Here is a 27,088-nt window from a genome sequence, read left to right on the forward strand (position 1 = left end):
GAGAGTTTTATGGGTTTTTTTAGAAAGGCAAGTGAATTTTCTTCTTGCTTGAGAGTCTTACTTGCAGGACTTCTGGTATTCTTTTGTTGTTAAGTCTTTCAAGCATTTAGAACATCTAAAATATGTGTCTTGGTGTCAGAGAGTTGTAAATTCCCATTTAAGACTTGCCTTCAAGTCACTCATCTCCATTTATGTTTTCAAGCAAAGGCATATCTTTCCCTTAAATGAGTAAACATAAAGTCAGGTTTTTTAGTACTAGGAATTTTAAATATGGTCATTGCAGATGTAGCTCTTGAACGCTTCTTTCATTCTATAACGTGCAGGTTATTTGTGCAGCATTAAGCCCTGGGTATTTAGATGCATATAATCTTGAGCAGAATGAGGTGGCATAGGTGACAGTATGTTTCTCAGCCTACTTGCTGTTCTTCCAGAGAGCATTTCAGAGTTTCCTATTTACTACATCCAGGGAAGCTTGTGTGAGTTGCCCTGGATGGAGTGGCAGAAGGGGGAACTCATGATCTGCTACAAGTGATCAAATAGGCCTGAAATGTTCGTAATATGCTCTAGTGTTCATTGAGACAAGGCAGACTATTGGGTGTAAACCTTTTGGAACATGTAATGGGAGAGGAATGGTTTCTGAAGTTTTTTGAGTTTTGAGGACAGTGATGTGGTTTGGTTTATTTTTTAAGAAATACCAATCGCCATGTATCTCACCAATCTGTTTTTTTAATAAAGTAATGGTCTTCTGTAGAGGTGTCAGCCTTGTGCTCAGAGGTTTTTAAAGGAGAGATGTATTTGTTATCAATTAAGCATAGTCACATGGTTTAAGAACTTAGTAATAGCTGAAAAATTTGGATTCGGAAACTTTGTTTTAATTACAACAGGAGGGTATAAACTGTAAATATAAACGTGACTCTCCTACTGCACAAAGTCTAAGCTAAATATTGAGGGATGGGATGTGGCTTTTCTCTTTTGGGATGCCATATGTAGCGTGGGATGCCTTTACCTCCTTGTGTTCCCGCTGAAGACGGTAGCAGCGAGCGGCACCAAAGATCTGTGCGTGTTCACCCATGGGCTGCTGAGGCTGTGCTACACAATCACACGGGATGCTGCTGCAAACTGATTTCTGGTGTTGCTGTTCTCCCCTTAGGTGGAGGAGAATGAGATTGAATGCTGACTGTAGGCCTGGCTGAGAAACATACTGTCATCGGTGCCTTAGTTGGCTGTTGTGTCCCTGACAGCCAGTGGCCTTCGACCCATGAAGCCACTGTGCCTTAAGGTCAGTTCACTGGTAGTACAGGAAGGAGTTCTAACTTGGAATTTAAATCCCTCACTTAACCTTTATTTGTTTGTTTGTTTACAGTAAGAAATGAAGGACACAGGTGCAAGGCTCTGCCTGCAGCTGTGCAAGTACCAAGGCATAGTTTTCAAAGAGGATCTCAGTCCAATAAAGCCCAGTCATACATCATAAGTCACATTTGCCAGTTTAAAATCCTGTCTTATAAGAATTTGGCTTTAATTTTTAATCTGTCCAAATGCAGGCTTTGGTTTGTGATTCCTAAGAACACGGATCTTGGTTTCCGTTATCCTTTGTTGGCACGTGGCTTTCGCGTTTTTTTTTAAGCCTAAATTAATATGCCGGTTGACCTTTTAAATGGGTTGATTACATGCCCACTAGGCAAACTATTACATTTTCTGCACAGAGTTGCTTTGACTGTATTCTGTTTCCAGAGTATGTCAATAAGGCCTTCAGGAAAATTCAAGTATTCTGCCTCCTCCTGTGCAGAAATGTTCAATTGTCTTTGACAAAATGACCTGGTCTAGTTTTGTCAGTGCTCTGAGCTGCCCCATTGTGTGACGAAACCCCAGGGTAGCTGTATGAAGTGTTGCATCTGAGTTAATAAACTCAGGCTACTAGTGGCTCACACAAGTATAACGTGAGATGCAGCTAACGTTACGTTAACGTGCTGTCTGCTTTATAATTGTTGCCTTAAACTTAGACGGTTCAGAGCATATTTCCTGATAACATTGCTTTAAATTTCAATGCTGAATGGTGGCATTTGCAGGGCTCTTCTTACAGATCTTCTGGTTCTATTGGTGGTACATCTGTTACTTACTAACTTGGGGTTCAAGGGACTGAAAGTAGTGATATGTTACCTCGGCCACTGATGAGCTGAGAGTTTGACTGAGGATGCAGATCTTTGCTTAGAAAAATTGGAAAGAGTGGATATTTTTGCTGTGTCAATGTCTGGTGTTGATCCAAAAATTGTACCATTTTGTGTTCGTTGTTTCTCTTACAGGAGCTTTATTGCAGAAATGAACATCTATGTGAAGCAGTTGTGCAGAAGTAAGTGTTCCCATTTATTTTTTATCTTAGCAAGAGATCCATGTTGGTACGGAGAAACAGGTCGTATTCAGGGGTCATATTAACAGTTCTGTGTTGGAGCTGCTTCCAGAACTGCAGGTTCATGTTTGTACCCCAATATGAAATCTTTTTCCTGTGGGCTGTTTTTGTGTTCTGCTGCTCGTCCATTACATGCTTCCAGTAATCTTTTTTTTCTCAGTACAAAGAAATGTTCGAGAGATACAGTAGGTTTGGTTTGTCTTAATTACTTGTTCTTCACATATCTGAGAAATGCAGGTGTCTAATGTGTTCCCAGGCAATGGGTGTGTGCTCCATACCATGCCCATTTGCGTAGGGCAGTGAAATTCGTGCGATGTGGTTGGGTTGTGTAGGATAATCATAATTTCTGAGATGCTGAATGCAGACAAAACTTTACAGCAGTTCCCCAAGAAGTCAGTAAGTAACATTACACAGCTAGCGTGAGTCAGCTGGTGAAGGGACCTGCTTGGATTTTGTGTTGGAACTCTGGATTCATCAAGATTTGAAACTTTGTGAAACCTGGCCTGCACGTACAATGAGAAAATCCATTCCAGAGTAGCGTCTTCTGTGGAAAATGTTTGACCTATCAGCGACTACAGCTGTGACCTTTGTGTGCCGCAGGGATTTTCAGTCGTGAGCACGGATCAAACAAAAAGCTGGCAGCACAGGCCTGTGCCCTGTCCTTGGTTAGACAGCTCTACCATCTCGGTGTCATAGAACCTTACTCTGGGCAGACAAAGAAAAAAGGCGAATCGGTGAGTGTGGTGGAAGGAGCAGAAATTGTTGCTTTCATTTTAATAGCCCAGAAGTGCACTCTGATAAAGATGAGCGACTTAGAGTTTGCTCTCAATATTTTAGAGCTTACAAGATAATAATGGTAATAATGGTTCTTTAGACCAGCAACTGGTTTTGTTCTGGCCAGTGATTTGGATCAGAGCTACAACTCCATGTGTCTGTGAATGGAGCAGTATGCTAGTTTTACAGCATGTTAAATAAAAAAGGTTTTGTAGTAAATGCTTTTTTCAGTATAAATTTTCTATATTTTCTCTGTTTGTGCTACATGCAGTTCTTGGCTATTTGGTTTCGTTTTCTGGCACATCAGCATTTTTTGGTTATTTGATTATGCATTTGGGAATGTTTTCCTCTGAAACGAAACTTGGATGTTTAAAAATATTCTGCAGGTTCTTGTTGTATGAAAAGCAGGCAAAATGCTTCAAGAGTGTAGATTTTGAAGCGATGGAACTCATTAGCCTGGTTTCACAAGGCACTGTGTGATGGTTCACTATTGTCTCTAGTACCCTGCAGTTCTAGCTTCCATTGCGAGTCTCTTTCTGTATATCAACGTGTAGTTTTTAACCATTTAATAGATGGAACCCTATGAGGTGTCACTGTCTCCTGACTTAGAAAATCAGCTGCAGAAGACTGTACGGGAGCTGTCTCTGGAGACTGTGCCTTTGGTGAGTGTGTGGCTCAGATACTCTGGTATTTAACATCAGGTCTGCTTGTTTAATACATTTCTCTTTCTTTGTCCACTTTGCTTTTGGATTTATAGCCTGAAGATCCCAGTAATCCAGTTCTGATTAATGTTGGGAAGCTGGCCCATTTTGAACCATCGCAGAGACAGAATCATACGGGAGTTGTTCCATGGTCACCACCTTATGCCAACTGGAACCCTTGGACCAGCTGCAATATTGATGAGGGTCCTCTGGCAAATGTAAGATGGCTTAAAAAATTCATTTGTTGTTTGTTTTCCCCTGTGCTTCCAGAACTTTTAAAAGCTTTTGCCCTCCCAGGGTTTAAAGTGTGAGCTGTTCCAAAGAAAAAAAACAAGTTACTTAGAAATTTTTTTTTTTATTTGGTAGGTGTTCCTTGTATTCAGGGCACTTTTTTTAAGATTCTTAAGCAGCGGTGTCTTGGATGTCCCAATGCTTTGCTTTGTCACTTTTTGCCTGATGTTGGGCAGCCCATGCAAAGCTCTAATTGAAATTATGAGGTAAGCTTAAGGGCATGTTGTTTATAATTCACTAGCCTCTGTTTCCCATATTTCCATGCTGGGGTTTTCTTTTCTGGGAGGAGAAACTGCTCTAAGCCAGTGTCAGTACACAATCAGCCTGCTTGGTTTTTTTTTGTCATTCCTACTCCCGTTCACCGCAGAATGAATCAAAAGCAGCAATTGCCAAACTAACCTGATCGCCTTCTATGATAAAGTGACTTAACTACTGGACGAAGGAAAGGCTGTGGATGTATCTTCCTGGACTTCAGTAAAGCCTTTGACACAGTTTCTCATAGTATTCTGCTTCGGAAACTGTCAGCCTCTGGCCTGGACAGGCGCACACTCTCCTGGGTGGAAAACTGGTTGGCTGGAGGGCCCAGAGGGTGGTGGGAAATGGTGTGAAATCCAGCTGGAGGCCAGTGACAAGTGGGGTTCTGGAGGGCTCAGTGCTGGGTCCAGCCCTGTTCAATGTCTTTATCAATGACCTGGATGAAGGCATCGAGTGCACCCTTAGCAAGTTTGCGGACGACACTAAGCTGGGTGGAAGTGTTGATCTGCTGGAGGGTAGGGAGGCTCTGCAAAGGGATCTGAACAGGCTGGACCGCTGTGCAGAGTCCAATGGCATGAGGTTTAACAAGGCGAAGGGCCTGCCCTTGGGGCATAACAACCCTATGCAGCTACAGACTAGGAGAAGTCTGTCTAGAAAGCTGCCTGGAGGAGAGGGACCTGGGTGTGTTGGTTGACAGGGACTGAACATGAGCCAGCAGTGGCCCAGGTGGCCAAGAAGGCCAATGGCATCTTGGCTTGTATCAGAAACAGCGTGACCAGCAGGTCCAGGGAGGTTATTCTCCCTCTGTACTCGGCACTGGCGAGACCGCTCCTTGAATCCTGTGTTCAGTTCTGGGCTCCTCACCACAAGAAGGATGTTGAGGCTCTGGAGTGAGTTCAGAGAAGAGCAACGAAGCTGGTGAGGGGGCTGGAGAACAGGCCTTATGAGGAACGGCTGAGAGAGCTGGGGGTGTTTAGCCTGGAGAAGAGGAGGCTGAGGGGAGACCTCATTGCTCTCTACAGCTACCTGAAAGGAGGTTGTGGCGAGGAGGGTGCTGGCCTCTTCTCCCAAGTGACAGGGGACAGGACGAGAGGGAATGGCCTCAAGTTCTGCCAGGGGAGGTTTAGGCTGGACATGAGGAAGAAAATTTTCACAGAAAGGGTCATTGGGCACTGGAACAGGCTGCCCAGGGACGTGGTTGAGTCACCTTCCCTGGACATATTGAAGGACGGGTGGATGAGGTGCTAAGGGTTTAGTGTTTGATAGGAATGGTTGGACCTGATTATCCGGTGGGTCTCTTCCAACCTGGTTATTCTATGATTCCATGATAAAACGAAGAAGGGAAGAAATACTAGGCTGCCGAGTTCAGAGGCATAATTTGTCCACTGATATAACCTGGTCAGAAAAGACTTTCAGGGTGGGAGCTTCAGTTTGCTACAACTGAGAACCAGAATACTTAATGACCAAAACAATATTTTAATGCTAATTTCAACTGCAGCTTCTTTTCAATAAGTGGCAATAACTAACATTGATCATTGTATGTAGATTTAAAGAATATGGAACTGATCTAAATTTGAGTGTTGCTGCTTCAGACACATAGTCAGTGTATTTACAGACATTGCAAACTGAGCTGGCTTGAAGTCTCATTAGGATTTCTGCATGCTAGCCATGGTGCAGCTAACTTACTTTCAGTAAAACCAATTTGGCCCTTTGGTAACAAATTTCAGTTTATCTAGATTTCTTTCTTAGATGGAATACAAGAGTTGCCTTATCAACTTCCCCCTCTGCTCAATTTTTCCTTTTTCAGCTCCTGTTCTGTGGGTGGTTATGTACTTATATTACATCATTCCTGACATTAGAAACTCCTGTCTGAACAATCATTTAAGTATCTCAGCTCCCTGCTGAATGGAGGGTGTTTCTCAAGCAGTTCGAGTCTTTATATTTAACCAATCATTCTTCTCAGTATTCAGGATCTCTCTGCGAAACCTCTTTGAGGATGAACGTTTAGTTTTAATACACTGAACTAAAATAGCTCATAGGTGTAAATGATTTCATGGAGTTACATAGGAAAGATCCTTTATTCCTTTATTGCTATTTGGAATCTTAATGTTGATGTGTTGGTTTCTGTGTTGAAGCTGCAATACAGATAGCAGAGGGATCAAAAAGCCTCTAAACAATGTCTTGTATTTACAGCTCACTCCAGAGCAAATAAGCACCGATTTGAAAAGTGATTTCTTGTACCGTTTGGAGCACGATGAAGAATTACAAAGGGTAAGAGTAGTTCCTGTAACGTGGCGTGCTTGTGCTGTCTTTTTCTTTTCCGAAAGAGATTGAACATACCGTATACAAAGTGCATAAGACTGGATTTCAATAGCAGTATCCACTAAGTTTTCAGAACTGCTGGATGGATATGGGGATGTGTTGCGCTCAGTAAGAAAAAAATACAAACTGGTCTGTTCTTACACAGTTTTTCCTTTGTGTTAGTGAAATCTGGGCAGAAGAGTGAGACAAAATATGGATGTGGAGCAGCACAGGTTGATTTCATCCTGCAGAAGAGAAGGCTCTAGGGGGACCTTAGAGTGTACCTTGCAGTACCTGCAGGGGCTACAGGAAAGCTGGGGAGGGACTTTTTGCGAGGGCGTGGAGTGATAGGATGAGGGGCATTGGGTATGAACTGGAGAGGGGCAGATTTAGACTAGATATAAGGAAGAAATTCTTTACGATGGGGGTGGGAAGGCCCTGGCGCAGGTTGCCCAGAGCAGTGGTGGCTGCCCCATCCCTGGAGGTGTTGAAGGCCAGGTTGGATGGGGCTTGGAACAACCTGATCCAGTGTCCCTGCCTGTGGTGGGGGTTGGAACTGGATGTGCTTTACGGCCTCTTCCCACCCAAGCCATCCCATGATTCTAGGATTTTTGAAGATTTTTGTAAATGTGTTGCTTTTTTTTTTGTTTTGTTTTTTTTCCCCAGATCCAAGAAGAGAGAGAGGCCTTACCTGTGAAAAATTTTGAAACTGAAATTCTGGATGCAGTCCGTCACAATTCAGTTGTTGTAATTCGTGGTGCCACAGGTTGTGGCAAAACCACACAAGTGCCACAGTACATCCTGGATGAGTTCATCCAAACCGATAGAGCTGCGGAGTGCAACATCGTAGTGACACAGGTGAGGAATGGGTTACACGTGCAACCCCTGATGTTTCTGATCAGATGCTAGGAGTCACCTGTTAGGATGTGTTGAGAAACCTGATTAGCATTACAGGACATAGTTCTTAGAAGTATCTTCTCAGTACTGCATGTAGGAGAAATCTCAGCATCACGTGTGCTCTCATTTGGAATGTTGTTATTTCATGTATCTGCAGTTGGGATAATCTGGCTTGTACCCTGCCCAGGTGAAAGCTGTTTGGCAGAAAGAGGAGAAGCAGTTCGGCAAATGCCAGCTGGTAGTTCCCATATATCCTTATATGCCCCCTCTGGAATTTCATGTGCAGAATTGACCATTTCAGAGCTAAGAAAACCTGCTGTTACAGATATTACTGTTTAATGACTATTCTATAAAGCAATCTGAGGACACTTGTAGCTTTTATAATTTACTTTCTTGTTTCTGATGGGGTTCTGATGAGCTTAAACACTTTCATCATTGAGTCAGAGAGGACTTTTTCCTCCCTCAGCCTCGGAGGATTAGTGCAGTTTCTGTAGCGGAGCGTGTGTCATATGAGAGAGGAGAAGAACCTGGACAAAGCTGTGGATACAGCGTTCGATTTGAATCTGTGCTTCCTCGGCCACATGCCAGCATGATGTTCTGCACTGTAGGTCTGTATTGGTTTGTTTATGTTTGGAACTCATTAATGATGGGTCTCAATATTTGAGTGAGCAGCAAAAGCAGAAACATGGTTACATTTAAACAGATTTTCTAAAACTTGTAAAGATTAACATCTATTTTGGATAGAACAGGTTTGCTGACACACTGTTGTGCAGAGAAAGATGAAGACTGTTGTTCAGAAGTAGAAAACAGGTTTGATACCTTGCAGAAATAATTGCCTTAAGAGATACAATTGCCATATATTGATTCTCCGTAAAAGACAGAAGTGGAAGCAATACTGGGTGGGAAAGAAGAGAGAGTCTGTCTAGCAGTACTACTTTCTACCCTAATTTGTGCCAATGAAAGCATGGCCATTAGAGATGGGGCTGGGAAAGGTGCTGGGCACGGGGAGTGAGTGGAGAGGATAAGCTGTTACCTGTGTGAACATTTAACTATCATATCTGTTTAAGGTGTTCTTCTGAGAAAGGTGGAGACGGGCATCCGTGGCATTAGTCACGTTATCGTTGATGAGATCCATGAGAGAGACATCAATGTGAGTCATTTGGTGATTACGTTCTTGTATCTGTGTTTCTATTTAACTTTGCTTGTGTTCTTGTGTAATGGTGAACATGGGAAGGGAAACTGCGCTTTAGTGATGGCCATATATGCAAGTTTTCAGTCTTCAAGAAGATTTTTAGGAATTGTTCTCTTAATTATTTCTTACCGGATTAAAAGAGCAAGGACTTGTGCTTACTTGCTTCCCTGTCTCTTTTGCCAATTAGGATTTCCTTCTGTGTCCTGCTTCTCTATGGAAAACGGAGGCCATGGTACAAGCAGTTCTTGTCCCAATGTGGGAGCGTGTTGAATGTCACTCTTATTTTGGAGTGCTTTTTCTACTGACCACGTTATATCCCTGTAACAGAACAACAGTGCTGTTTACAGAAGCTTCTGTCTTGATAGTGGCACGTTTCAGTTTGGTTTTGACACAAAGGAAAATGTGACAAATCGAAAATAGAATCAGGGGAGGGATTGTGTGTATCTGAAAAAATGGGAAACATTTTCTGTCCCCTTGATTCTTCTGTAGTTTTCAGCTGTGCCACACCAAGAGTGAGAGGAATGCTAAGTTCTGACATGATGCTTCAGCTAGTTTTGACAGATTTTGGGGACTCATTTAGATAGAATTGCGATGCAGATTTTTCTTCATCTATGATGTTAGGATTAATTATGTAAAATAGAAGTTTTCAGGTTTCGGATGAGATTGGAATTTTTCCTCTTCTCTTGCCCTACGAGTCTGCCTAACTACATGACGAAACTAATTAATTGTCATGTTTAAATCAAGCTCTAAGCTTTCACATACAACTGCACTGAGTTGTTCCTATTTATTTTATGAACTGTGGCTACTTTATATGCAAAGCAAGTTTAAAAAGACATTAAGTTTTAATGTATTGTTAGGAAGGAAGCAAACTACTTGTGAATGCTTTTCTTTTAGTTTGTAACATTCTGATAGAAGAATAAATCTTATTTTGTACTGCAGATCCTGAAATTCATTTATCCCAGGGGTTGCAGTATTTGCAAAATAAAGCACTGGCAGCTGTTTCTGGCTCTAGAATGTTGTGATAATTGTTAATTCTCTTGCCTGGTGAAGCTCCTGCTCGACAGATGTATTTGTGTAATTCTTTCTGGTCTCTTGGGAAGACGTTGCTTCTTATGGGTAGGAAATTAATCATGCTTTTTTTTCTCTTTATATGCAGACTGACTTTCTCTTGGTGGTGCTGAGAGATGTGGTTCAGGCATATCCTGAAATCAGGGTTGTCCTTATGTCTGCCACCATCGATACCAGTATGTTTTGTGAATATTTCTTCAACTGTCCTATCATTGAGGTCTATGGTAGAACCTACCCTGTCCAAGGTAAATCACTGACTGAGCTTCCAGGAACTGCTTTTGTTTTTATTTTATCAGTCATGTGCTTTAAGATTATGAGTATGGCAAGATACATGGGGATTTTAGATTCTCATGTCTTACAGAATATGGGTTATCCTGGGCAAATAATGAACTGTTTTGTAGCAGTGTTTGGTTTAAAACCACAAACCAATAATGCTACTCCTCACCCAGCAAAGCACCACTGCTTGCAGCAGTTTCTGTTGGAGAATAAGACAGTAATAGTCAAGCTGTGGTGTTTCAGATCAGCCGTCTGTGATGTTAGGAATAATGGAGATAGCTTTAAATCAGCCAGTACTAGAAGCAAACCCCAGTAAAAAATATTGTGTTAGTGTATTGAACAGAGGAATAATCATCAGAGTAGTGTGGAATTAGTTCTTTTACCCTAGCTGATAGCCAAGGAGTTTTCTCCAGTCGTGGCTTCGTACTCTGAAACGTCATGATTGCTTCAGAAGAGTTTCAGGAGATGGTGATAAGAATTGTGTTCCCTTTTAGAGGCTTCGGTTGGTCTTGATAACTGATGTCTCTCTATCCTTGCAGATTATTTTCTGGAAGATTGCATTCAACTAACTCAGTTCGTTCCTCCCCCAAAGGAAAAGAAGAAGAAAGAGAAGGATGAAGAAAATGGTGAAGAGGAGGATGTATGTTTGACTTCATTAATATGAAAGAATTAATCAAGTGCCAGTTAGGACTCCAGCTCAATTGTAATTAATTTGGTATTGTCGTATTTGAACATTTTTAGCAGCTTCCATATTTTTAAGATCCAGGTTGCCGTTAACTTCAGAAATAGAGTTGAGTTTTCTCATGACCCTTGTAAACCGAAGAATTTCTTCTTTTGTTGAAGCTAAAATTCTTATTTGTCTGCTTGCTTCTCTTTAAAGATGTAACTGGAATGCTTTTAACCATGAAAACACTGGTGACGTTGGAAGAAGAAATAGATACAGAAATATGAGCTTGGTGATACCTTTTCAGAGAGAAACTTTAGATTCTCTCCCTTCTCTTGCAGGTGGTGTTAGTGCTTACATACATGGTCAAGAAACTGTCACTTCCACGATACAGCTTTTCATTTGTGGGTCTGAAACTAGTGTTTAGGCCAGTTATTTGGAATTTAAAAAATGATTAGTTTTTCTTGAGGGAAACATTTTCTTCTGCTTCTTATGATGTCATCGTCATTCGTCTGAGCAGAAGTTAAATTCGTTTGATAGCTTCCTGCTGCAAATTTGTATTCAATTATAACTCAATGCAATCAAATTCTAATTCCGTTCTTGTATGGACATCTGGGGAAGCAGGACTTGGACTGCTTATTATGAGTCGTTCCATAAGCTATCTGAAAAGATTTTCCCCATCCACACATCTTGCTTCCCTGTTTGCCTGGCCAAGCAGTCTCCACAGGTTGTGTAAATTAATTTGTATGATTTCTTTGGCCGTTTGTTCTTTTTTAGTATTTTTGTTTGTTTATTTGTTTTCTTGTAGACCAATTGCAACCTTATTTGCAGTGATGACTATGGCCCAGAAACAAAGAACTCCATGGCTCAGCTGAGTGAGAGAGAAACGTCTTTTGAGCTCATTGAGGCCCTGCTAATTTATATCAAGACTCTGAATGTCCCAGGAGCTGTACTTGTTTTCTTGCCTGGCTGGAACTTGATATATACAATGCAGAAGCATCTAGAAATGAATCCACGCTTTGGTACAAGCAACTGTGTTCTATTATATTTCATGTCCTTTTCCTAATGAAGCTGCTGTCTACGTAAAGATGAGAGGTGGCTGAGTGGTTGAGAGGGCTGGATTGATTTGCTGTGAAAATGAATGGGTAGACGTTTCTTATGTTGTGCAAAGAAGAAATGAGATGTACACAGTAATAGTTACTGACTTTCTTCTGTTCATATTGTAGGAAGCCACCAGTATAGAATTTTACCTCTGCATTCACAAATTCCTCTGGAAGAACAGCGTCGAGTGTTTGATCCGGTGCCTTCTGGAGTAACGAAAGTATGAGAGCCTTCTCTGGGTGGAGTGTAACATACTTTGTTCTGTTGTGCTTTTGTGGAACGTGCTGCTGACTTGTTTTTGTAGAGTCTATGCAGTTTATCTTGCAGTCCATTCTTGACTTTTTCGGACCAAATATATTTCAACGTACATTTCCTGTCTTTATAGGTTATTTTATCTACCAGCATTGCGGAGACCAGCATTACTATCAATGATGTGGTCTATGTTATAGACTCCTGCAAGTAAGTTCATGAAGTAGCTTTTTGTTTTGTACATCCTAATCTTTGGAATGCAACGAAAGGATTCTGGATGCACAGAGCTGCCTTGTGTTCCCACAGTCACAGAGCTGAATTTGAGGACTTGAACTCACGCAAGACAACTTTGCATTGTCTCTAGCTGTTTGGCACAGTGACAAGCTGTGCTGGCCTTTCAGTGGGCTGCTTTGGGTCAGCGGCGTTCGCGCTGGCGCTATTCACTTGAGGTGTCACAGGGTCTCCGTGCCTATTTGAAATATATCGTCTGCCAAATGAATGTTACAAACACTCAGTGTGTAGCCGATGAGAAACAGGAAGGGGTTTGTAGTCTGTTACCAAATCCTGTCTTGCTGGGCGCGTTCTGAGTGAATTACATATAGCGATCTTGTTCACTCCAAGGGAATTGCAAGCTTTTGAGGCAATTGTGAAAGCTTAGTTCTCTGGATAGCTCAGGGCGCTGCTTTATAAAGAGGATATTCCTTTAGCTTCCAGATAGATGGCTAGCTAGCCAAAGCTTAGCTAGTCAAACAGAGGTGGTTTGCTTCTTAAAAGCAGCGTGGCTGCAAGGAATGTTCAGCATGGCTGGACATTAGGAAAAAATTTTTCATAGAAAGGGTCACTGGGCACTGGAACAGGCTGCCCAGGGAGGGGGTTGAGTCACCTTCCCTGGAGGGGTTTAAGGCACGGGTGGACGAGGCGCTGAGGGACATGGTTTAGTGTTTGATAGGAATGGTTGGACTCGATGATCCGGTGGGTCTCTTCCAACCTGGTGATTCTATGATTCTGTGAATACAGTAAGAGCCGATTTGGCAGGACTTCGGAGGAAGAACATCTGATCTTGAGGGTTTGTTTTTTTTTCCCCTGTAACAGGCAAAAAGTGAAGCTGTTCACTGCTCATAATAACATGACAAACTATGCCACGGTCTGGGCATCAAAAACTAATTTGGAGCAGCGGAAAGGAAGAGCTGGACGTGTGCGCCCTGGATTTTGTTTCCATTTGTGCAGCAGAGCTCGCTTTGAAAGGTGAGGCTGTGCTCTTCAGGAATAAAACAACCTTGGATGCTCCTCCCAGAAGTTTTTTGTGCTATTTCTGATCAAACTAGGGAAAGGATTTCAGAAGGCACAGAGGAGAGGCGTGAAGCCACTTCACACTGAAATATCTCAGTTCTTTTGCTTAAAAAAATGTACATATATTTATACGCTTTTAGCCATAGTGTGAGGGGTTTAAATAATTAATGATTTTCTTATTAAGAACTTCACTGCAACCTATGGAACCTCTCAAGAGAGTAGTAATCCTGTTTGGGAGTTGAGGCAAGGCAAAAAGGAGCTTGGTAATGAGGATAAGGTTCTGATTTGTCTTGAAACATTGCAGGCACCTGGCATCTTCACGCAATAGGCAATTTTATCATGAAAGTGGTAAGAAGCAGGGAAAACAGATGCTACATTTTCCTCCATACTCATTTTGTGGCCAGGGAGCCCCTTCATGCTGCTGAAATGCTACTCTAGCACCTTCCCTGCTGCTGAAACTTCTGACCCCTTCTGCCTGTCAAGCTGTTTCTCAGTGACCAGAGCCTAGGAAATCTCTTTGCTGGTTGCAGAAGGCTACACAGCTGTTACACTCGGTGTTTGATCTCCCTCATGAAAGTTTCGGTGCCCCTTTCTCAGACAGCAGTTGGAGCGTAGCTGTGTTTTGATGTTCAGCTTTTTGTAACCTCTGAAAGCATCAGTTGATCAAAACCTTTCCTGAAATTGTTCAGATGTATATAGATCTGCAGTCCAGTACAGTGGACTAATTTTAATTTAGAATTTTTGACAGTGAACTGATTTTAGGCTATTGAAGTAACCATGGGACTTCATGACTTCAAGGTTACCTTCCTTCAAAGGTATAGTATATATGGGTAACATAAGTTTAAAATTGTAGTAGCTCCGTGGTGCCTAGGAAGGAAAGAGTGTTTGTGCAGAGAATCTTGAGAGATACCATCTAAATCTGGTGCCACCTGAATCTGGATGTCTGCTCAAGGTGAAACCTTTTCAGCTGTGTGTTGCTCACTGCAGTGATTCCTAAGAATTCATATTTCAACCGGCAAGCTAAAAGATGGCTAACAATACTCTGTTAAAGACTTTAAGAGCTCCACCTGTTTCCAACAGATCTTTTTCCTACCAGAAACTCACATTTAGAAAGCATCTAGCAAAAACGCTTACTCTTTGGGATCAAAGCAGAAATGTTCAGGAGGAGCTGAGTGGTTTGGAGTTGATAGGAGGTCAAGCAGAGTATGTAAGGCAGGCTGAAAGCAGGTTGTCTCTCTTGGGAGTGGGAGACCTTCCCTAGCGATGTAGGAGATGATTGTAAAGCAGCAAGTGTGGGGGCTGGACACAGCCATGCTGCGAATCGTGCTTCAGCTGTGCAGACTCTATGTGTGGTCAGCTTGTGCTGGAAACCACACTGGGTAGCGGTGACGTGAGGGCTATACCCTCTCTGTGTTTCTGTCGTAAATTTACTCTGAGATGAAGATTGAAGGACAGAAGATAAGTCCTGGTAGAAGAGCCTCAGTTACAGGAGCAAGCTGAGTGTCGGTGGGTTGGCTGGCTGGCAGTGTTCGCTATGGAGGGAGGTAGTTTGTGCTGATGGAATGTCTCATGATGGTAGTCAGAGCCTGTGGGCTTTTTTGTTCTCATCTCATTCCAGACTTCAAACTCATATGACACCCGAAATGTTTCGAACACCACTTCACGAAATTGCTTTGAGCATCAAATTACTGCGGCTGGGAGGAATTGGTCAATTTTTGGCCAAAGCAATAGAACCACCACCTTTGGATGCAGTGATTGAAGCAGAACGCACGCTAAAAGGTATCGTTTTTTTGTCCCTAGGGTTATATATTCATGAAGCTGATTTCCCATGTGTAACAATCACTCACAAACAGCTTTAAAATCTCCGATTAGATTGTTTGTGTGGTAGCATGCTGTCTGAAACAGCAAGGTGTTTCCCGGATGCATCGTGTGGGTGGCAGTGGCTTTTGCAGCTGAAGAAATACTCGAATTCCCGAGTGGAGTGTCATTCCTTTAAGAAACTTGAGCCTCCAAACTTAATGCTTGTTTTGTTATTTTACCAGTAACTACTGCGAGCTTCCAGCTTCCTGTTTTCCAGCTGTGGCACTGCTGCGTGTGACATAGGCTCGGTCCAGTGCCTGAGGCATTTAGAAAAAACTATAAAAGTACTGAAAAAGAGACATTAGTGGTTCGTTGTGTAATCACCACTTTGTACAATTTGCTGACACAAGATCTCAGTGTTTTGTCAGGTAATTAAATCTGCAGTTTATGAATATGTGAGCATCAGTATCTTCCTAAAACGGGAGAAATGGAGGTGGGGGTTAGGCTGTCTCCCCAGTTTCTTCAAGGAATTAACTAGAATCAGTAAAATGGAGCAGGGAGGATCCCTGCGTTTATGCTTTAGATTTAAAGCAGTGATCTTGAGCCTCAGTGTGCTTTGCAAACATCACTAAAAAAGCACTTCTTAAAATTTCTAAGAACTGAAATATCTGTTTGACTATTGAAAATCTTGTGGTGCAAGCCTATACGCTGGTGTGCAGAAGGGAGGTGAGGCTGAAAAACATTGCTAGGGTTGTGTATTCAACTATCGTGACTTTCTGCTCTAAAAATTTTTAGTGCTTTTCTTACACTGCAGGTAAGAACTGCAAAGACAGGGGAAAAAGCAACTGTTTTCAGCCCCAACACCAGGTAGATGTTTCTGCGTGTGTCTCCATTGCCTGGATGACCTGTGATTTTCCAGTGCATATGTACTACTAGTATGTTTTTAGGATGTTCTTCAAAGTAGTCTTTAGGGATTCGATAGATACCAAGAAAAATGGATTGGATAGTTGCTAAGGAGTCCTTTATTTCTTCACTTTCCCATTTAATTTCTGTCCCTACAAAGTTGTTTGGGTTTTTTTTTTTTAAATGTAAAGCATTTACTTCTGCTGAAGTTTTGCACAGTAGTTTGTAAATGGAGCATACGAGCTATAAATTTCCATTTTTCATTTGGATCTTAAAAGGGTTTTTAAAGCTGGAACCAGTATTGCTTTTCTTTGTCACACAAACTTAAAAAGAGCTTTATGAAGCAGAATTTAATCATAGTATGGTTTCAGTTGTGAAAGTACCTTTAAGATCATGGAGTCTGATCATTGATCAGCCCTGCTAAGCCTGCCACTAGGCCATGTCCCCAGGTACGACATCTGCTCGTCTTTTAAACTCCTCCAGGGGTGGTAACTCAACCCCCTCCCTGGGCAGCCTCTATCAGTACAACTTTTTCAGGAGAGAAATTCCTCCTAATATCCAACTCGAATCTCCCCTGGCACATCTCGAGGCCCTTTCCCCTGTCCAGTCTCTGGACAGCAGGGAGAAGAGACCAACCACCACCTCACTGCAACCTCTTTTTGGGTAGTTGTAGAGAGTGATGAGCTCTCCCTGTATTCTCTTCTCTCCGGACTGAATGACCTCAGCTCCCTCAGCTGCTCCTCGTAAGGCTTGTGCTCTCAGCCCTTCACCAGCTTTGTGGCCCTTCTCTTTGTTTGTCCTTTCTGGCCAAATGGCTAGAAAGATAAGGAGAGTCACTAGACCCTTTGGTCTGAATCAGCCACAGGCACTTGTTAGACTTCAGTGTTGACAGTGGTTTGATAGCTCTGAGGATAATTTTCAGGTAATGGAAGGAGGGAAAGGCAAGCAAAGCCTCTTGGAGGAGAGCGTTTGTAGTGTTCTCTTTTTGATGACCAGAGGGTTCTGTGATTTGGTGATTGCAGTGAAGACTCTACAGTTGCGTGTGGTAGGGCTGCTTTGATTTCTGTGAGGCAGAAATTAGGTTAGATTAATTAGATCAAATATAGGGAGTTGAAAAAAATGAAAGAGTGGTTTGTGCAGAAGCAGACTAAGAAGAAATGGAAAAATATGACTGTGAATGAAATAGCAATTATTTTCATTGTGGAGAAGGTAGTAGAACATCTGTAAAGTTAAAGTATATTTGTTTATTTGACTTCAGGCTAGTTTTGAAAGTCAGGTTGGCGACATTGTAAACAACATTAAACTTAAAAATAGGTGGGGTTACATTTAAACACAACTATTAAAATCCTAGATTTCGTATCTAAGGATTTCTGGGACTAGCAAATCTTCTTTAATAATAAGAGATCTTGTTTCAGAGCTTGATGCCCTGGACTCCAATGATGAGTTGACACCTCTTGGAAGAATCCTAGCCAAACTCCCCATTGAACCTCGTCTTGGCAAGATGATGATCATGGGCTGTATTTTTTAGTAAGTTTAGAAGTCTCAGCAGTCTTTTTCTTGTTTCTCTGAATTCCTGAGCCTCTAAACGTGCACTCTGCAGAGGGAAACCAGTACATCTAGATGAGCAGTAGATGCTACGACTAGGCATGGGAAATTGAATATTCATGAGAGCGAAGGATAAATAACTTAGAGGGGGATAAAGTAGTGATGGAATTCAGGGTTAACTGCGAGGAACCAGTAGAGTCTGAATACTTGTGAATTAAGAGTAGGACTCTAAATACTGAAGTAGAACAGTGAGCCAAAGGCGGGGAGATGTGAAATTTGACACCTAGATCAAAAGAAAAATGTATCCATGTGTTTGTGAAGATGTGTTATTTGTAATTGTGGTGGCTGAGGGGCCTTTTCACCAGATGAAGATGGTTGTGTGGATGAGGGAAAGCGGGGAGAAGACAGACAAAGGGCTTGCGAACACTTGCTGTTGGGAAAGTACTGGAATTGGAGCTAATTGAACACCCGCTTCCAGAAAGTGTTCATGTGAAGAAATCTGGGATGTAAGGGCCACATTACTAAAGTCTCTAGCGAAGATGTTTTTACTAGAATCAACAGCCTGTAGCAGCTGCTGGCAGCAATACTGTGAATAAACCCTATCCTGACGCCTTTTGTGGTTTCTTCCAGCGTGGGAGATGCTGTTTGTACCATCTCTGCCGCCACCTGTTTCCCTGAACCTTTCATCAGTGAAGGCAAACGTCTGGGTTATGTCCATAGGAATTTTGCTGGGACCAGGTTTTCAGACCATGTTGCTTTGCTCTCCGTCTTCCAAGCCTGGGATGATGCAAGGTATATTGTCTTGGCAAAAAAATGTGATAAGAACCTATGGGTGACACAGGGTGAGCAGTTTTGTGACCAGGCTGGATATGACAATGGATGCTATGACAGTCAGACTGTCGCACTTCGTCTTTTCTTGAACAAACTCCTAATTCACTCTGTTTGTTTTGCAGAATGGGTGGTGAAGAAGCAGAAAAAAGGTTTTGTGAACACAAAAGGCTCAGCATGTCTACTCTTCGAATGACCTGGGAAGCAAAAGTCCAGCTGAAGGAAATACTTGTAAGCTCTGGCTTCCCTGAAGGTAATTCTTCTTGGACATAGTAATTTAATGATTTCATTTTTCATTCTATAAAGAAGATAAACTATGATGAAGACACGAGCACAGAGGCCTCTAGTGGGTTTGCCATAAAGCTGTTCTGCTTTTAGAGCTGTGTTCAGGTGAAGTTTTAGTGCTCTCTCATTCTCTTGTTGTTGTCTAAACCAGAGAAGTTGTAGTGGCTGTGGTGCAACATAGAGAGATTTCGGAAGCTGAGGGTAGAGCTGCAGGATTCAAAATCTGTTGAGCAATTGTCCTCAGATAAATACTTCCAGGATTTTCCTCCTTCTTCACTAGTGGCATCTCCATTTTCTGGGTGTGTGCCGCAGGAGGGATGTCCTGTAGTGTGGTATATTATTCAGTTTTCTAAGGGAAAAAGAAATCTTCAAGTTCACCAGGTTCTGAATTTGCCTAATATTCCTGAGACGCTTGATCAGTTAAATGGCATGGCTGGCTGGATTCAGCAGATGTTCATCTCCCCCTCCTTATTTTTGTTTTGTTTTGTTAAAATTCCTGTAATTTCTTTCTCCTCGTGCTTTTTGGATCATTGTTGCATTTATCCTTAACTTTATTTCTGGGCAAGTTGACCTGAAACCAAGCCACCAGGGACTCTGGGGAGGTTTGTAACAAATAAACTAATGAAAACATCCATTCTGACCTCTCCAGAAGGTCTGCATCCAAAACAAATGACAGGAAACACACTGTGGTACAGCACATTCCGGGCAAGCCCCTCTCTCCTTGTTTTTTAAGAGCTCAGGAGAGAAAAATATCTCTTTGCAGTAGTGTTTTTTCAGCATTTTGGTCTCTGCGAATAAACTGAATGTAGAACTTAAAGTGCTTTGAGTGCCCAGGTCATTTGAGAGCACATGCACATCTGCCAGTTGATTGAGTCAGAAAATTGATTGATGCAGCACCCTAAACAACTCTGCTGTGCTGTCCTACGTGACGGTGGATGCGAGCCAGCCTTCTGTTCTCTGTCAACAGAATGTTTGACGACTCAGCCGTTTAACAACACTGGACCAGATAACAATCTGGATGTTGTAATCTCCCTGCTTGCTTTTGGGGTCTACCCCAATGTCTGCTACCACAAGGAGAAGAGGAAGATTCTTACCACTGAGGGGCACAGTGCACTCATCCACAAGTCCTCTGTCAACTGTCCTTTCAGCAGCCAGGACATCAAGTACCCATCACCTTTTTTTGTTTTTGGAGAAAAGGTAAAGACTTAGGATTTGTTCTTGTTCATATGCTACCAAGTTGTCTAAAAGGCTTTTAATGAAGAAGGCATAAGTAAAAAAACTACATTGTGCAATATTTAGCTTGGTTTTGGTTTTAGGGATTTTTTTGTTTGTTGTTTTTGTTGTGGTTTTTTTTTTTGTCAGAAAATGAACCTCATGTGGTCATGGTGTCACTCAGCCTCCCAGTAGTTTCCAGTCAACTAGATTCAGTAGAAGCAGAGCTGCACAGAAAGTTCTTCCAAGCTTTGTGAGAATGGCCAGGTCATAAAGAAAATAATAATTTAGATCATTCTCTAGGAGATTGCTTTAGGAACTCTTTCATATGAATTAGACATCAGAGAATTTTTGCACTCATTCCTTCTGCTACTTATGAATCCAGAGAGAAAACAGGAACATGTAATATTACAGCAATGGAGTGCTCCCTTTCTGGCATGCTGGTAGTTTGTCATCTCCTGAGGACAACTGCCAGTTCCCAAGCATCTCATAAAAACTCTGAGGTGCTTTCCCATGACCCTTTCCTCCGTTTCATGAGTGGTGTGGACTCGGTGCTTAGTGTGCACCTCCGCTTCAACCCCTGTGCGCTCTCGTGCAGTCTGGCAATGGCCATCAGCAACGCAGCTGCTCCTGCTCTCCCTTCTTTCAAGGAGCAAATGAAGGCAATGCCTTTATGTTGGACGTAGCCCTGAAATGGTCCTTGGGCTTCCCGCTGCTTGTGCTGCTGGGGCAGTTCCTCCAGCGCAGTGATGGGGAGGCCCTGACATGCTCTGTTGCCTGTTGTTGAAAGCGGCCGTGCACAGCACCGGCCTTCCTGCTGCCTGGGAAGTGCTGTAAAGATGCTTTTGAGGATAGGTATCAAATTAGCCACCCCTTTTGCTGTAAAGATAGCCTCTTAAAATCATAGCAGAGGGGATGCTGCAGGGGTTTCTTTTTTTGTCACCTTGTCTACACTGGTTAGTTCAGAATTACAGTTTATTTATGCTGATTTTTATATTCCCAGTCCTTTCTGCTGACATGCAACTTGTTTTAGTAAAGGCACATAAATGCTTTCATTGGTAATATATGGAACTCTTCTAGACATTGGCTGGGGGTTCTGCTTGACACTCGATTCCCACCGACCCCAGCACAGAGCTGTGATGAGGCTTGGCCTCTTCTTCAGCCTTTATGTCAGGATCCCGAGTGGGACAGACCTCTGGTCTTCCTTGACCATCTCTGTGCAATGAGCTCTCCTAAAAATACCAGAAGACTTTTGGACTGAAGAAGCTGTGCTTTATTAAATCAAAATACACGTGGGAAACTCAGAGTCACTAAGATGGTGGCTTAAGAGTGGCTGAGACGGCACCTGGGTGAGGCTAGGGTGAGGGAAAGCTCTCTCCCTCCCCATTCCATACCTGCTGAAAGAGAGCTTCTCTCTGAGGTCTGGTTGTTTTTGGCTGCGTGTGGCAGTCTCTCAGACCTGCAATTTCCCCACTCCTTGTACTGGCTGGTTTTCTGCTCTGGGAGTTTTTCTTTTGAGCATGAGCTGTAACTTCCAGGCAGGAGCAAAGCTTTTCTGTGAGGACTAACAAGTGCAACGGATTCTGCCCATCGTGCTCCTGTGTGAAGAAGAACAGAAAGCAGGGAGAGAGGCAGCTGTTGGGGTGGGAGGCTGACATCCCAAGTGCTGCTCTTCAAAGTGCAGGGCAGTAACGCATGTAGTCAGTGCTGTTATCTCTGGCTCAGGTCAGACAGCTCGTTACTGTCAAAGCGCTCACTTCAAGTTCAAGCTTATGGTCTTGTTTCTATAAATTGACAAAGTGGGCTGCACGAACATGTAGCAACTTCCAAATCAGCACGTGTAGGACACTCCTAAAGAAGCAACATGAGCTTTTCATCCCAGCCCCAGCAATGCAGAAGGTCGGAAAGGAATTCAGCTATGCCTTGGTCATCTCCATGGTGACAAAACAGGAGGTGGCTCTCGCAGGATGTCAGCTGTATAATTGCAGATATGCACTCGTGGAAAAATGTTTACTGTTAAACAGCAGGTAGTTTTGGTGGTTTTTTACATTAGCCAGTGCTGAATCCCTGTAAAATCCCCTAGCATTCATTCTGTATGCCTGTGTGTTCTTGTAATTTCCAGACACTGTACTTCCATTTTTTGGGTGCAGGGTTTTTTTTGTTTTACACAATCATCTGGTTGCAGTGGCCAGCAGAAGGTGTAGGGCTCTGTTTGCTGTTTCAAGAGTCACATTCCTCTTCTACCTGCAGATTCGGACGCGAGCCATCTCTGCCAAAGCGATGACCTTGGTGAGCCCACTGCAGCTGCTTCTCTTCGCCTCCAAGAAGGTCCTGTCGGATGGGGAGATCATCCTGGTCGATGACTGGTACGGACCTCCTGGGTGCTCTGACGTTCTGCTCTGTGAACAAACAGAGGCTGAGGGGGAGCGGCTGCTGACACAGACATAAATCTTCATAGAACAGGAGCCCTAGAGCAAGCTGTGCACTGCAGGTTAATTGTGAGGGCATTCCCTTTATTTCCTAGGAGGAAGGGAGGGGTTCGTATTGGCAGCACTGCTTCATGCAGATTATCTGCCTAAATTGAAAACACAATACCAGGCATTTTCCATAAAAGCTGCTGTTTCTTTCTCTTTAACTGGAGAGGGAGTAAGAGGTATGCTGTATTTCAGACCTCCTCCTCAGACAGAGGCTGAGAAAACCTTGTTTTTAAGTCTCAGAAACACAGCTTAAGAAGAAAAATGCTAGGGATTTGTTGGTTGCCTCTGGCAGCTTACATTTTATGGCCATGACCAAATACCATCTGGATGTCTGTTTTTACTCCTCCCACCCCTCCGAGTCAGTTAAATGGAGGTGAAGAATTGCTAAAGCTTAATTCAGTAATATTTTTGAGAGTGGCCTGGAAGTTTCAAAATCTTGAGGAACCTCATGTTTTTAGTTTACTTAATTTTTCTGTGTCACTTTGGTGCTAGGGAATTACATACTAATATTGTCTGAGTGTGTTAGATCTCAAGACCACATTTAAGCAGAATCATAGTTACGTTTTAACGATGTCCGATCTTGCAGATTTGCCTCCTGAATTTCATGTTCCTTCATTGACAAATAAGAATTTCAAAGATGAGAATATAGGCTTCTGGCAGCTCTCAATGGAAAACCCTTCCACGGGACACACAGATTCTCTCCTAGAAGTCGCCGTATATCTAATATCTCTCTTTGTGCTGTAGGATCAAGCTGAAGATGCCCCACAACGCGGCTGCCTGCATCACCGCTCTGCGTGCTGCGATGGAGGCTCTTGTGGTGGAAGTGACTAAAGATCCAGAGATCATTCGGCAGCTGGACCCAGCACATGAGCGAATGCTGAATGTGATCCGTCAGATCTCCAGGCCGTCTGCCGCAGGCGTCCGCCTCATGGCTGCCAACGCCAGGTTAGCTCCGCTTCCCTGGGCTTGTGCCACCGGCAGCTCTGGGGGCACCGCTGTCCCTGAGGCCAGCGGGAGCTTCAACCGAGCAGGTCACAGCTGTGGGCTCCACTGCTCCCTCCCTGCACAGTGGTTGCCCAGAGCTAAAATCACTAGGACAGCCTTGTCCCGAGTGGACAGGAGCCCCGGGCTTTCCAAGTCAGTAATCTGTGGGGAAAATTGTTGTGTTCAGATTCTGACGTGGACAGATCGCTGCCTGTTTCCACAGGAAGGACAAGGGTCTCCCAGGAATAAAAGCTGTCATCCCCTCTTCCAAAACACAGCGACTTTTAAAGAAAATATAAACCAAATCTATATAATCTAAACTTACTCATCTTTGTCTCTGGAAATAAACCGGATATTTGGCTGTGCTTGCGCCCCCCAGTTGCCCCTGGTTTTCATATCTTGCTTCTGAAGCAAGGAGAAATGAAAACACCTGCGAAGCTCAGAGTAATTCAAGAGACAAAACAAAGAGCAGCTTCGGTGTACACTTGATGGTGGTTTTGAGGAGGAAAATAAGGACCGTCATGCTCACATAGACAAGAACCAGGCTCCCTACGTGTTTGTGTGAGCTGGAGAAGTGGGATTGATGGGAAAACTTTCTGTTCTGGGTGTAGGCTTGCCTGAGATGTAGCAGAGGGACTGCTTATGTGGCACAACAGGCTGTCCCCAGCTTTCCTGAAGTGGAAAAGGTGCAGACATGAAACTGTAATTCCCAAATTGTCTTATGGGGAGCAGCTGAGGGAGCTGGGGTTGTTCAGCCTGGAGAAGAGGAGGCTGAGGGGAGACCTCATCACTGTCTGCAACTGCTTGAGAGGAGGCTGTACTGAGGTGGGTGCTGGTCTCTCCTCCCAGGTGACAGGACCGGAGGGAATGACCTCAAGCTGCACCAGGGCAGGTTCAGACTGGATATCAGGAAAAATTTCTTCCTTGAAAGGGTTCTCGGGCCCTGGCAGAGGCTGCCCAGGGAAGTGATGGAGTCCCCATCCCTGGAGGGGTTTAAAAGACAAACAGATGAAGTGCTTAGGGATTTGATTTAGTAGTGGACAGGTGCAGTTGGACTCGATCTCAAAGGTGTTTTCCAACGTAGGGATTCTGTGATTCTGTTAACAGAAAATAGAGGCATCTTAACCAAGGATCTTGGCAATTTGTTATTCCTGTAATATTTTAAAGAATGGAATCCATAAGATTGCATCGAGTACATAATGTTTTTCTTTGCCAGGTTCGGAGATGGTCCTCGCCCCCCCAAAATGGCTCGCTACGACAGCGGAGGCGGCTGGGGCGGTGGCTACACGCGGGGCTCCGGCTACCGGGGCCGAGGGTATGGTGGCTACAGCTACTCCAGCCGGCGCGCGGGAGGAGGATACCAAGGTAGTCCAGGGAGAGGCTACGGAGGGAGGGGGGGCTATCATCAAGGAGGAGGGTATCCAGGAGCAGGCGGTGGCTACAGGGGAGGCTATGGGGATCCGGGGAGGGGCAGGTGGTAGTTACAGGAATTTAGTGAAGTCTTTCCACTTTGACAAAAGAGTGTTTTTCTCCTGAATCCCTTTCTTGTTGTTACCGGTCTGTTTTGCCATTTCAGTTTCTTCATACAAGTATAGCTCTGTATCATATCGTGCCCTTAGCGAATTTACTGCAACTTGTATTATTTTATTCCTAATAAAGAGTTGTTTTTAGAGACTTACTCTATATGTTTAATTTTGGATTTGGATTTAGATTTTGAAGCTGTTCGTTGTAAGTTTTGATTATAGGGAGTTACACGCATTCAGAAGAAACCTTTTAAAGTGTCTAAAACCATCCTCTGCCAAACAAATTTCAAATTACAGAACTTGGACCCAGTCAAGATTTTTCTTTGTTGTCCAATAAACTATTAAAAGAGGCCTTGCTGCGGTGGTTTTCTGTCTATGCCAGGCAGCACTTGGTTCCTTTGCAGCCAGGCCCTGCCCTGCTGCTTTCTGTGTTACACGTTGTGGCACAGCAGCCACTGAGCTCTTCGGCGGATCCAGATAATGTGGGAATGTGGAACACTATTTTCAGGATTGATGTGATGCTGCTTGTTGCTGGTGGAATGGATCTCACAAGGACACCCAGACCTGAGGGCTGCTCAGGTTGCAGGCTGTGGAGGGGGAAGGTGACCTGTACTAATGAGCACCTACAAATTATACCTTGGCTGGTTTTTGTCTGTGTGCTTGATGTTTTCAGGAGTGCCAAGTGTGAAAATATTGCTTAAAAATATTTGTCTGGGGTTTAATATCTAGTGTAGTGTAACACCTAAGGTGCATTAGGTTTGGAACTTGGGCTTTTGGTACATCAAAACTCTCATGAGGGTGTTTTCAAGTGTTCCAAGTCTTGAGACCCATGTCATTGAATGACCAGCCCCAAACTAGATGGAATAAACCCAGATTAATCAGCTAAGTTTTGCTAATTCTCTGGGTTGTAACCTGAGTCTCAAAGAGCCAGGAGTGAGCTCTGAACCACTTGCTCACACTCATACCACGCTCGCATCCAAACTACTTGGATCAGTTGAGACAACAGATGAGTTTACTGTGTGACCTTTTACAGCTGCCATAAAATGGTTCATCCTCCTCCCTTAGGGCTAGTGCAGACGTTTGGTTTGGCGAGCGGAGCTGGCAGGCTGCTCGCAGGACTAGCCAGAGGCTCAGCAATGCTTCTGGAATGGAGTTTGGCTTCGCTCATCGCTTGGGCAAGGCAGCAGCCGGCCACAAAAGAAGAGAAAGAGAAGAGGGTTAAAAAACCATCTCACCTTTGTGTGCGCAGGTCTGGTGAACTCAGGTGAGAGGGTCGCGTGTGCTTTAGCCCAACAAAAGCCATGTGGCTCTGCTACACTGGTAAAGAAGATGAGCAGGGGTGATGAAATTACAGACGGGTTAAGCCATGCTAATAAAAAAAACCAGACTGCAAGTAGACGCCGGTGGATCAGCATCTTCATCCTGCACCAGTCCTTCCCATAGCAGAGAGAAAGAGGTCTCACTAAAGGAACATCCAACTGTTTCGGCCTGGGAGAGGCACTGGAGAGGCAGTCAGTCTTGGGCACAGCTTTGATGACCTGAGAGGTTCTCAGGCCCTGGGAGTGGCACTGGAGAGGCCATCGGCCTTAGGTGCAGCTTTGATGACCCGAGAGGTTCTCAGGCCCTAGCAGAGGCTGCCCGGGGAGGTGTTGAGTCTCCGTCACTAGAGGTATTTAAAAGATGGGTCGATGACATACTTAAGGATATGGTTTGGTTACGTATGGTTGGACTCGATGATCTCAGCGGTCTTTTCCAACCTGGTGATTCTGTGATTCTATGATTAAACTAAAAACCAGTATTTGTTAGAGCAGCATCTTCTCTTCCTGTAGTTCTTTCCAGACAGAATATTTTTGAGTCCACGTGCAATATATGTCAAAAACGTTGGCTACATCATGTAGCTGTAGGAACCAACATCTACAAACAAGCAACAGAAGCGGGTTTAAGCTGTCCTAAGTGCTGGTTTCTGACTTCACATTTTTAAGGATGATTCCTTTCCTCATTGCCTGTGACTCATATATTCAAAGTTATCTAAATGATGCAAGGGACTTACTTAGCTTTCCCACACTAT

General features: G+C 43.5%; 1 protein-coding gene across 3 annotated transcripts in view; it reads left to right on the forward strand.

Moving 5' to 3' along the window:
- DHX9 (DExH-box helicase 9) overlaps positions 1 to 25,175 on the forward strand; it is a 29,384-nt gene extending 4,209 nt beyond the window's left edge. For 2 of the 3 annotated variants that reach the window (XM_069862234.1, XM_069862235.1), the window contains exons 6-27: positions 2,301 to 2,347; positions 3,005 to 3,138; positions 3,751 to 3,840; positions 3,936 to 4,097; positions 6,619 to 6,696; positions 7,393 to 7,584; positions 8,090 to 8,231; positions 8,691 to 8,773; positions 9,972 to 10,128; positions 10,699 to 10,799; positions 11,632 to 11,845; positions 12,050 to 12,144; positions 12,310 to 12,383; positions 13,266 to 13,418; positions 15,082 to 15,242; positions 17,582 to 17,693; positions 18,342 to 18,503; positions 18,665 to 18,792; positions 19,792 to 20,021; positions 22,287 to 22,402; positions 23,258 to 23,458; positions 24,714 to 25,175. In XM_069862234.1, coding sequence (XP_069718335.1) covers positions 2,301 to 2,347; positions 3,005 to 3,138; positions 3,751 to 3,840; positions 3,936 to 4,097; positions 6,619 to 6,696; positions 7,393 to 7,584; positions 8,090 to 8,231; positions 8,691 to 8,773; positions 9,972 to 10,128; positions 10,699 to 10,799; positions 11,632 to 11,845; positions 12,050 to 12,144; positions 12,310 to 12,383; positions 13,266 to 13,418; positions 15,082 to 15,242; positions 17,582 to 17,693; positions 18,342 to 18,503; positions 18,665 to 18,792; positions 19,792 to 20,021; positions 22,287 to 22,402; positions 23,258 to 23,458; positions 24,714 to 24,978 — 3,097 coding nt within the window. In that variant the 3' untranslated portion in view covers positions 24,979 to 25,175. Of the gene's footprint in view, positions 1 to 1,150; positions 1,280 to 2,300; positions 2,348 to 3,004; positions 3,139 to 3,750; positions 3,841 to 3,935; positions 4,098 to 6,618; positions 6,697 to 7,392; positions 7,585 to 8,089; positions 8,232 to 8,690; positions 8,774 to 9,971; positions 10,129 to 10,698; positions 10,800 to 11,631; positions 11,846 to 12,049; positions 12,145 to 12,309; positions 12,384 to 13,265; positions 13,419 to 15,081; positions 15,243 to 17,581; positions 17,694 to 18,341; positions 18,504 to 18,664; positions 18,793 to 19,791; positions 20,022 to 22,286; positions 22,403 to 23,257; positions 23,459 to 24,713 lie in introns of those variants that run through there. The other variant, XM_069862236.1, reaches the window with a different exon arrangement.
- The last annotated feature ends 1,913 nt before the right edge of the window (positions 25,176 to 27,088 follow it).

Source organism: Phaenicophaeus curvirostris, chromosome 8, assembly GCF_032191515.1.
Source record: "Phaenicophaeus curvirostris isolate KB17595 chromosome 8, BPBGC_Pcur_1.0, whole genome shotgun sequence".
NCBI lineage: Eukaryota > Metazoa > Chordata > Aves > Cuculiformes > Cuculidae > Phaenicophaeus > Phaenicophaeus curvirostris.